The 12,402-nt window shown below is 31.9% G+C and overlaps 1 protein-coding gene across 1 annotated transcript; it reads right to left on the reverse strand.

The window, feature by feature from the left end:
• Positions 1 to 6,599: 6,599 nt before the first annotated feature.
• On the reverse strand, positions 6,600 to 7,668 carry LOC21394177. The gene has a single exon (XM_010097062.2). It carries the CDS (start codon positions 7,627 to 7,629, stop codon positions 6,958 to 6,960), a length of 672 nt encoding a protein of 223 aa, XP_010095364.1. The 5' UTR covers positions 7,630 to 7,668; the 3' UTR covers positions 6,600 to 6,957.
• Between the last annotated feature and the right edge of the window lie 4,734 nt (positions 7,669 to 12,402).

The following is a 12,402-nucleotide window of genomic DNA, read 5'->3' on the forward strand; positions in this document are numbered from 1 at the left end:
GAAAGAAGAAACACGCGAAGAAGATGACAAGGGCATTTTTGGAATTGTACATTTCATTTTCAAAAATAGGCATTTACCTCATTTTTGAAAAAGTGTACCAACTAACTACAATTAGGGAGCGTTTGGAACTCGTTCTAAAATGATTTTATTTTTTATATGAAAAGGGAAATGAAAACGTTTTCAATTTCAGACATAATTCATTTTTGAAAATGCGTTTAGTAGTTTTATCAAGAGATTGTTTTCAATATAAAAAAATCTATTAATGTCTCTATCTACTTGAGAGAGGAAAAAACGGAAACAAAAAATGAAAAACGACTAAAAATCATTTTTCATTTCTCTCTTATTTTACACTAAACTAAAAAATCGTTTTCATTTCTGTTTTTTGTCTTTAATTGTGTCAAACGCCGATTCTCTCCCGTTTTCATTTTTCTTTCTTGAAAAATGTGAAAAACAAAAATAAAAACAACACCAAACACAACAATAGTTTTTAATAACTGTTATTTATTACGATTTCTCTGGAAAAAAATCACATGGCATGTTCAGAACAGTGAAATTGAAATACAAGAATTTTTTTATGGAAAAAATGCAACAATTTTTTAAAACATTATTTGAAAAACAACATAATTTTGAAGTAACCGGTATAATGAATGTAACATTTTACGATACATAATTACATAGTAATTTTATAATAAACTTAATTTGTTTAAAAAAAATATTTCAAACTTTTTGAGCTCGTTTGTTTGTTGCGTTTAAACTCATGATTTTGATTCTGCTACAGTATTTTTCTATCACAAAAAATTTACATTTCAAATATCAAAATTTAGAATCAATAGTTTAAACAGATGAACTAAACGGATCCTTTGTTATTTTTCTACATTAACTCGTGAGACTATCTTTTACGTTTAAATTTTTCTTGGGTTTAAGTATGGGCCTAAACCCTGGGGTAAACTGACTCGAAATCAAATGTTGGGTGTTTGTGGAATAGAAATGAGATATGTATGTATTCATATGTACCATTTTTGTAGGAAATTTTTGCAACATCCACTTCAAGTGAGTGAGTAAAAAAAAGACTAGTCCATTCGATTCACTAATTCGAGTTTTTAATTTGAGTTGAGATGTGATGTTATGTGAGAGTTTTTTACTGTAATAAAAAAGTTAAATGTGACTGTTTCTGAGAGCTTTTTACTATAGTAAAACTTAAATTTTAAACTCGAATCAGCGAAAAAAATGAGGCAATATCTCCATCATACCCCTCTCTTTCTTTTCTTTCTTCTCTCTTCTCGTCACTAGCATCAATCATCTCCGTATTGTTGGCCAATCTACGTGTTTTCGCCTCTCTAATAAGGTCGCGCCAATTCTCCTTTTCCACTATGCGTCGTTAATCTCTTCCTTTCACATGATGTTAATGTCGATCTCCCTCCGTATGACGAGATCCATTGGTTTAAACCACTAGTTTACTTCAATTTTAAATTTGTGTGAGAATCTTTTTAGAGTAAATTGTCTATTTGGTCCTTGAACTATATATGAAGTTGCGACTTGATCCTCAGTTTTTTCTTTTACTCACTATTAAAAGCTCCCTGAACTCTTTAAAAGGGTGCAAAAAAGGACTAAAAGTTGTAATAAATATTGACATGAAAATTGGCCAAAATGTGGGCGTCAGGTTCCTAGCCATCGTTGCAAGTACTCTTTCGCTGAACCACCACACACCCCCACCCCGTCCCCCCCTAAAGTGCGCGCCAAAACACGTCGCCCGTCCCTCACGAACCCAACCAGTCGCCTCACGAGGTTGTGCATATATAGCTAATCTCTTTTCTTACTTTGACTACTTAACAGTGTATTTACAATTTAGCTCGTTCTCTTTATCGGTTCGAGTTGATAACTTAAATTGAAAAGTGAGTTTATGTGAGAAAAAATATTGTAACAAAAAAGTTGAATTTGATTTTTGTGAGAGAATACTATAGGAAAAAAATTTATGTTGTGATTCAAATTGTGAACAGAACCGGGTATGTATGATTATGCTCCACACATAAACAAAAAAGAAAAAGGAAAAAACAATTATTTGTGTATATTTAATTGATAGCCCGTATTTAGCAAACATATAACAAACAATATTGATTTATTGACTTGACTTTTTCTTTCAGAACTTTCTTAGGTAGAATGTCACTTATTATTCATTTTACTTGGAAAGAAACAACAATCCGAAAATAGAGATTTAAGACAACACAATCAATTTTGCAAAAGAAGTCTTCAAAACAATAAAGATCAAGAATGCAGATAAAATGTCTCGTTCATAATTCTTATATTTATAGAACTCGCTTATGAATCCCAGCAGGTGCAACTAAGGTAATTGAAATACAATTAACCTAACCCAATGGTCAAATCACATAGTTATATATATATATATATATATATATATCTGTCACATACTGAGATTAAATTTCCTAAGGAAAGGGATAATCTCCATCCAATTGATCACTAATTACATATGCTACTTCAAGACTTGGAAAGTTGAAAATTGCCCTGTCGTTTGAGATAGAGGTTTCTTTTCTTTAAAAAATTAATAATAATAATCATAGATTTCACAGTGGTGTTGTTGTTATCATCGAAATAGTAAGATTTCACAGTGTTAAGCACTTCTAGTTTGAATTGGAGGTTATGGATTCTTGCAATAATTGAGCTCAAATTTAGGTTAAGTGTCCAAAAACTTCACAGTTTCATTCAGACAGACTCCTTTTTTCTCCCACCTAACAAAGTAAAAACTAATCTTCTTTTCTTCTTCTCTCTCTTCTTTCTTTCATTTTTTTCTCGAAGGACTTCAACTTTTTTAATTTGTGGCTCCACCCCCGCAAGCTTTTCAGGAGTAGCTAACTCTTTTTTATTATTATATATTATTATTGTTATTTTATTATTTTTAAATAAAAATCAGGAGCTAGTAGACAAATCAATCTTTATATATTGCACCAATTAGGTCCCATGGAACATCCCGACACTCTTCAACATCCTTTAGCGAATTATAAATAGGGAAATAATTTTAATACTTATATATATATATATATAATCTTTCTTATCCATTTGTACATGCAAACTGATGAACTAGTTAGATCCCCCTCAAAAAGTTGATTGGTTACATATATGAATGTTAGAGTGCTAAAAGCATATATAATTAAATAAGAAGCAAATTAAAAATTTTCAATTAGATTAGAGCTTTTATGGGAAGTGCATATACATATGGACCATTTTGTTATTATTCAGTTGCTTTAAAAAAGAAAATATAATGCTTAAATCTTTTAGCTCCATTATGTACCAAGAATGAGTCATATAAGAACTAATGGAGATCCTTTTTGTTTTTGTCCTGCATATATGGAAAAAGCAAATCAAAGCACATATATAATATCATGATATACATATATAGATACATAGATACATACATACATACACACACATATGTAGAGACGTGCGTTTAGTTTTCTATGGATGGTATTATATATATATTTTCTATGTTGGGTTTTCATGAGAATATTCAAGAATCTAGAATTTTCATATGCACAGAAAAGAATTCCCATAAGAATGGGGACATTAAATATTAATAAACTGAAAAGAAAGGCTCAATATATATTTGCAGCTAGCTACCGCTGATTATAATTGAACGCAGACGGTTGAATCAAATTATGTGACACCTTATATGACTTTCTGTCAAAATCAAACCGTCGAAATCAATTAATGATGCAGAGGCATGTGTATCAGTGCAACAATTGCTTGTTCTTTAACAATATTTGTGGAAAAAAATAGAAAATAGATCTTGACAAAAAGTGATAGCCACAAAATATATGTATAGTGTTTTGGCATGATGATCTATATATGACCTTTCTTTGCAAGATAAGCATGAAACTAAAGTATGTTATGATCACTATTGTGTATGTGAGAGAGAGAGAGAGAGAGAGAGAGAGAGAGAGAGAGAGAGTACAAGTGTTAAGTGTTTGAGATCTGCCACCAACAATAATAAAAGCTAATTGACCAGCCGGCTAGCCTTTCATTGTTCAAAGCGTATGGAGAGAGAGAGAGAGAGAGAGAGAGAGTCTTTAGTGCTTGAGAGAGACTCATCTTCAATCATAGGGGACTACACACATCACAATCTCTCACCCACTCTTTTATTAGGGTCCTTTTCTCAGTAACCTTTTTCCTTTTCCCCCTTCAAAGGTCTAGCCAGCCAACAATATTATTGAATATATATATATATATATATATATATATATGTATGTATAATTGCTTTATGATTTTCACACACAATATATAGCATCCACAATATATGTATATATTACGAAGTCTGAACCTGATAGATTGGGATAATAGGAAAAGAAGAAATTTTAGCAATTAAATCATGTCGTTGTTGATAAGAACGATTGAAAAGGGTACATATAACCAATGATACTAATATACATATATATATATATATATATATATCCTAGATATATATATTTGAACTGTTAATTAGCAAGGAGTTGATCTTTAAGAAAGCACAAAATTAAGCAATTGGTTAATTAATAAAAGGAAAAAGGAGATTCCAAAATCGTAGAATTCTAACTTTTGTTCAATCAGTTAGTTGGTGCCTTTTTTATCCATTTGAGTAAGCAACTGCCTGAGTTAATTACAGGTTTACACACTTTTACTTGATTTCAACTGTTTGTTTCACTCCAAGTCTCCTTTAGATATAAAAAGTAAGAAAAAAATTAATGAAAGATTGACCTCCTATATAAATATTAATATTTCCTTATAATTTTAATTATTTTTCCCTGAAAGGGCACTTAAAATTTTTTACTTTGGATGAAAGCAGAATACGTACTAGTATGAAGACTACCAATTACAACAAAGTTCAAGAACAAAAAATTTATATAAAATTGATTAAAATGTATGTGTGTTCACATACTATTTAATCAATTATAACCTCTTTGAATAATCGTTATTGTACATACATACATATATATATATATATATATATATATATATATATATATATGACATGTATCACCAGAATTGATCATAATTATGCTCTTGATAAGCACATAACGATATTGCATGTACAAATTTGCATTTACAAGATACAAGTATACGTAGCAAGTCTAGAAATAAACCGTATGGATCTCATGAACTTGAGCATATATTTGTAAAGATCGAATACGGATGACAAAAGATTTACATTACTATAGCTTAAAAGATTTATCATAATGAAATTACGATATATTGCAGCATATCATGTTTTGGTCGCTTTCATCTTCATGGTGCATGTACGTATATATGTCTGCAATTTTGACATGACATTTATACATATATATATATATAGTAGTTTCAAATATAAACAAATTAAGGAGCATTTTAAGGAGAAGATTTCTTTGTTCAAACTATAAACATGATTAGTTTCAAAGACGTATTATGTACGTGTTTTTTGAAAAAATGAATGTATATCCTTCGTTCAAATACTAGCTATATATAACCATGATTAGTTTCAAATACGTATTATGTAACATCACCTAATATGGTTAAAGTTAGATGGGCGTTACATATCATGTACACATTTATTTCAAAAAATAAATGTGTATATCCTTGTCCAAACTATATATATAACCATGATTACTTATTATATATATATATATATATATATATATATAGACCAATTATATTAGTCTCTAGGGTTTATATTCCAGGCAATGAGTCATTTTCAACGCTGTCCGCACGGCAGTTTTACATTAGGGCCACAATGGCAACAAATTGGGTCTATAATTAATGCGCTTTACGGAAGTGTAATAATTAACTAAAGAATAATTATACAAAACAAGGACGTCCGTCTTAGAAAAATTTTCCAACAAGATATTTTTCCTTAGAGTGACTAGCAATCTATCACACAATTTTTTTTTAAAAAAAAAGAAATAATTAACAATAGAAAGATACGTTACATGCAATATTATTGCCCAAAGTGATGAAGAAATATGACCCAATATTTGTTCTCTATAAACTATAACAGCTGGAAGTTGCTGGATATAAAGCTAATAGCCAGATCCAAAATTCTAACGGTATAATAAGAAAGAAGACAATAGAAATGAAGAAAAGGTTATTGCTTCTCATCTTCTTTTTTTTTTTTTTTTTTTTTTTTTTTTCTTTCCTGTGTGTCGTTTAGGGCAGAGTCATGACCGCCTTATAAGCAAAGACAAACAAGAACCACTAATATCACTATCAAGGAAGAGACCACTATACAGACAAAGCCTTCAAACCTAATAAATCCAAAGCCTAAACCCACCAACCTCGAAAGGCAAATTCATTAAAAATTTTCACGCACGAACCGAACATAACGCTCTCTTTAAATCACCTTTAACCATGCAAATTAGTCGCACTCGGTAGAACCTTTGCAGGCTTTATCAAAAGAAGAGACCATATATATATATATATATATATATATATAATACATATATTCGTAATAGCCTTTTCTCTTCCTTTTTTTTTTCTCTTTTATTATCAACATGCATGGGGCTTTAACAGAAATACAACAAAGTTAACGAAATTACATAAAAACCCAAAAACAAAAGTACTTGTTCACAAGAGTCCTCAGCTTGTAGTTGAATCCAAAAGCATAGCTATTGATATACCTTGATCATCACGTTAAGTAAACCAGGGGAAAAAGAAGTGCCATATATATATTAGAAAAATATGTATACTAGGGTAATTTACATGGCCATGTGAATATATATACTTTGGTCGAGTATACATATATGTGACTTTTGAAAGATATATGTGATCTTGTATATATGGCAAAAAAAAAAAAAAAAATCATGAAACCATGGATTACTCAAGGTGATCGGATCGGGCATATTGTGGCAAACCTTTATCCAGTAGTTGAAACACATGGAAACCCCATTTCACAATAATCTTCGTAAAAACAAGACTCATCTTCAACCAAAATATATATTCTCATGATCGATATGGAGACTCGAGGTAGGACATTTTCTTCTGCAACTTGAGGTTCTTGTAAAACTTGTTAATGAAATCCTCAGCCTTGACATCCACCTGGTTGTCCCCTCCTTCATCCTTCAACGGGAACGGCGAGTCGGTTATTCTCAACTGCCTCACCAACGGGCTCTTCCCGAACCCCGGGAGCATCACCAGCGGCGAGGCCTCCACCGTCTGATCGCCTCCGAGATGATAATTGCCGTGATTGGTGCTGTTGTTGTTGCTCAAGTACATTTCCAGAACCTTCTGGACCGCGGTGACCGTGCTCGAAACGTCGTCGTAATTGTAAGATCTGGACAGGTTATAATTGTTGTGGTGGTGGTGGTGGTGTTTGTTGCGCTTGTTGAAGTGGAAAGGATTGAAATTGGCGGGGCTGTTGCTGCAGCTGAACTCGTACTCCCTCGGGGAGATGAATGAGACGGCGTCGTTCGAGCGGCAGCTGAAGGCGGAGTAGTGGTGGAGGATGAAGTTCTCCGCCATGGCTTTGCCGGCGAGCTTCCCTCGCTTGAGGAGCAAGTGGAAGTCCACCATTAACTTGCTCTTGGACAGGCCTTTCCTCATCATGATCAACACTATTCTTACAATGTTCCACAGCTTCTTTGCCACCACCGAAGGTCTTGGCTCTATTTCCATTTTTTAGTTATTTTTAGAGAGAGTTTTTGCTTCGCTTTGTTTTTGTTTAGAGAGAGAGGAGAGGGAGAGAGAGAGAGAGAGAGAGAGGAGTTACTAGGGTTTTGGTTTCTATGGTGAGAATGAGAGAGGGTGTGGAGGTATATAAAGGGCAAAAAAATAATAATTTATTAATCAAAAATTAAGCTGATAATAACGAAGTGAGGTGGGTTGAGTAAGACTCTCAGCTCTAGCGCGTGCTTTTCAAGCTTCAGCATAAAACGCCCTAAAGCAAGAGGAAGAATTGGTGTTGGGGCCAATAATAATATTCCTTTAGTGTAAGCTTGAAGGAAAAAGGAAATAAAATTTACTTTTGGTTGTGCTGTAAAAAGAGGAATTCTATGTGTCCTATTTGGGACAGTCGAGACACAAACTTCTATCTCACAGTAAGTTAGAGGACGTTTAGTTCATTGATTCAGAATCTTGATTCAGAACTATTATCGTTTTACGTGTATTTTTTATGAGAGAAAAATACTGTAGAGAACCATGAATCATGATTCAGAATCAGAGACGAATACATGAAATAAACGTCCCCTTAGGTTAGTCTCATATGTTAGGGTTTAACATATGATTGCTTCTAACCTTAACGGGTTAGCTCAAAAAGACTTGGTTTTGGAGGTGTACTTCTTCCCAAGCCTAAGGTTAGAATTCTCTTGTGTGCAAATCCCTTAAAGACCATGCTCTTTCGTTTTAAAAACTAGCGATGTAACTGATTTGTGTAAGGAATCTTCTGATAATATGGTACATAAGTCTGTATATTGAACTAGACACCTATATGTATTGATTTAAAAAATTATTGATTCCTTCTCACTGTCATTTTGTTTCGAGCTTCGATTATTTTGAGTTAAAATATCTCATCTTTCCCTCATCAGAATTGCTCAACATCCTGAGTTAAGATATATATTTGTCCAACTAATTCACTTTACAAACACAAACATTTTACTTCTCAAAATTAGTATAAGCATTGTTTACTATGTACTAACGATCATGGTGTATTGTTATTATCAAAAAAAAAAAAAAAAAAAAAACGATCATGGTGTATGGTTATTAAATGTATTTTTCTACAAAAGACGCCTTACAAAACTAATACTGCGGAGAATTCTACGATCAATCATAAACGGGCACTTGTGTTTCTTTAAATATTATTTATTTTTCTGCTTGAAAAGTGAAATCCCATGCCACACGTATCACTTGTGCAAAGGATATTGAAAAGCACGCGCCTTGGAAAAGCGAGTGGTGGAGTTCTCCAACGAGTGTGAATTAAATTTTGGGAAATCTTATTTTTCTAATGAAATATTTTGTGCTAGTTCTACGTGTGGAAGGAAAAGACGGAATGGAGATTACTAGAAGGTCCGTAAGAGAGGACCAAATTACTTGAGTATGTCTCTAGAAGAAGGGTCCAAATGATTAGGGACTAAGGAGATATTTGGATCTTCTTAAGAAATTCTCAATTAGCCCCTTTGCCGTAGACATTAAGGTACATCCTCACGTTCCAAATCTCATTTCCCAATTAAGCTCAAACTGTGCAAAAGGAAGAAAGGGAAAATTCCATGATACCTTCCTTTCAACCAGGTGTGTGTGTGTGTGTGTATATATATATATATATACATATATATATATATATATCAATCCAATTGAACCAAAAGGGTAAATTCCATGAGAGTCATAGGGAGATCAAGCCTTATAATTGAGCTCAATTTAGCTTAAATTACACCTTAAACAAAAATTAAAAGAACCGTTTAATTCAGAATTTCGCAAGTATATGAACAAGACTTTGATTAACCTTAATTCTTTTGCACGTAGAAATATATTATCATATAACATAATGTGTGGTTAAATAGGTAATTTTAGTTCACATTGTTGAACATACCACTAGTAATAGACGTTCTTTAGTTAAGCTTAATTACCACACAGTAATTAGCATTACTTATAAGGTTTAATTACTTTTTAATTACTATCACACCTATTAATTCAAAACTAATTCGCCACTAAAGAGCCTGTAATTGTAATTCTTTATAACTTATAAGATTTGAGACTCATATTATATTATATATGTACACTTTTTTATCAAAGCTTCAAGGAACTTGCTAAGCTAGTACATAAACAGGAGTTCAATTTTGACCTGTGACTTGTGAATCGAAAACTACAAATTTTCAAAGTTCTTAAATTCAAGTTGGACACAGAAAGTTAGTCTTATAGTGGGGCAACCATAAATTAAGTGGGACCAAGAAAAGCCTCGATCGTCGATGACCTTTTGACTCTATTATTGGCAGTAATCTTTAGGTGTTATAATAGTAAGCACTATAACTTCTATTTTAATTACCAGCTAGCAGATATTTTAAGTATCAACATTTTGTAAACGTGGTCAACTTAAGCAAATTGCAAATAAAATGAGCATTCTATGGGTCAATTTAAAAAAAAAAAAAATTTATTAACTAACCAAAGGATACGTCTTTCTTAATTTTTTAGCATGAGCAATATCCACTATTTACCATGAATATCACTAATTCATAGATATCTATTTTGACTTCAAGAAATAGAGCAATCTAGTCAGTTATTTCAACATATTTCAAAGAAAATAACAAAAATTCAATGTATTCCTGAACAAATCCAACTATCTCCTCTTCGTTTCTGTTTTACTTACAAAAGAATAGAAAGACGTATCTAAAAAAAAAAAAAAGCAGAGAGAGAGAGACGGATCTGTCACATTTGGTGTTAAAGTAAAAAATAAATAAATAAATAAACATCGAGAAAATTACTTAGTACATGTGATCCCCACGAAATAAAATATTAGCTAAAGTTATATATATATATTTAAATTAACTGCCAAATATTTTAAAATTACTGGTCGATCATAAAATATATTATTGAATGTGTTGTTGTGGTTTATATTTAAGGAAAATGCTTGCTAAATTGATCATCTTGGACATCTTTATGTCTTTATATATAGGGATTGGGCGTGTTGGTGACCCAAAGAAAGCCTGACAAGGTTGATAGAAATGAATAGCAATACCTACTCTCGACACGTGGCCCTCCACTTGAGGGCCACCATGCATCTTTCACCACACACTTTTACAATGTACACAAAGCTTATAAATAATGTTAGTGACAACAATTTTGTCGTTCATTTTACCGATTTGAGTTTAGAATTTGAGTTTTATTACAGTAAAAAGTTCTAAAAAACAGTCACATCTAACTTTTTTGCTACAATAAAAAGCTCTCACATAAAATCACATATAAACTCGAATTACAAACTCGAATCAGCAAAGTGAACGGGCTTACAAGTTGTGATTTTTTTGTATATAGGTATTTTAAAGATTGATACTAAAATTGATATTAATCAAATATTATACCTACTAATAAAAAGGATGATAATTTATTGTCGTGTGAATTGGCATATAATGGTTAAATCAAAGTTGGTGTTTCTGTTACTGCTTATTCCGTAATAGCACACAAGCAGTACTTATGGTTATATTGAAAAGGCAATTAGCCCGGGCTTCTAAATTTTAAATACTAAAACATTACAAAAACAACTTTTCATGTTCTCTCTTGCTGATACATGATGTCGAATATATACATGTGCAATTTATATTCGAAGCCTATTATATATTATGGCACCGTTTATTTTACCGATTTGAATTTTGTTATAGTAAAAAAATTTTAAAAACAGTCATATTTAAATTTTTTATTACAATAAAAAATTTTCACATAAAATCATCTCTCAACTCGAATTAAAAATTCGAATCAGCGAACTAAATGAGTGGTGTATATTCGTTCTTATAGTATCAATTACTGAGGAACAAAGGAAGGAATGATAACGCGGTTGAAGAGTCAAAAGGATGATGTTGAACGTTATAAGGACACCTGAAGTAAAATAATACAGACAAAGCCTTTTTCACAAAAGGAAATTATGAGAGCGCGGTTGGTCAATACCTTCGAGACTAAGGCTATATATGGCCGATCTAGCGTGATGCATGCCACCAAAAGGGTAAAACGATTCTTGTAGTAGAATGAAAGTACCGCTGTGAAATTATGACACTGCTATATATAAGTTTGTTTTTGGTCCGGTGCTTTACAGAATATTGATATACATTTATTAAAGAAATGGATCGTTTTTTTCACCTGTGTAATATTATTTGTATATATGTATAACACTGATTTTGTTTAAGTATAACACTTAATAAAATGTAACTTACTAACATATTATATGTACTTTGCCTCAATGTTACACTAAAATATTACAAATTAATATAAAAAAAGTTACAATTTTTATTGTCGGCCTTAAAATCATATATATATATATGTATGTATATATATGCACCCACTCATATATCAATCTATCAACCCTAAACAAAAGTGAAAGGAATATATATCTATGTATACAATTATATCACAATGGGACACTCGTGTAACGGCGCATTGATACTATATGGGGTGACAAAGTGTAAGACTTCATAATTAATTGCACAATAATATTCATATATTATTACAATTAGTATAGATAAATAATGTCTATTAAATGTCTGAATCAATCCTAAATGAAATTTTGGGCAAGTGTATGCCGCGTGCGTGGACTTAAAAAAGGGAGAGAACACACAAAGAGAGAAAAACCATTTGCAAGAGTACTACAGCACGCGCGCATTGTTTTTCTCTCCCCTAGATAGTCTCTCTTGATCATCTCTTTCATGCAATTATGAGTGAAAATGATTGGCCAATAGCTGACTTGTATGCCATTGG

The sequence above is a fragment of the Morus notabilis genome, unplaced genomic scaffold (genome assembly GCF_000414095.1).
Source record: "Morus notabilis unplaced genomic scaffold, ASM41409v2 Scaffold2235, whole genome shotgun sequence".
Taxonomy (NCBI): Eukaryota; Viridiplantae; Streptophyta; class Magnoliopsida; order Rosales; family Moraceae; genus Morus; species Morus notabilis.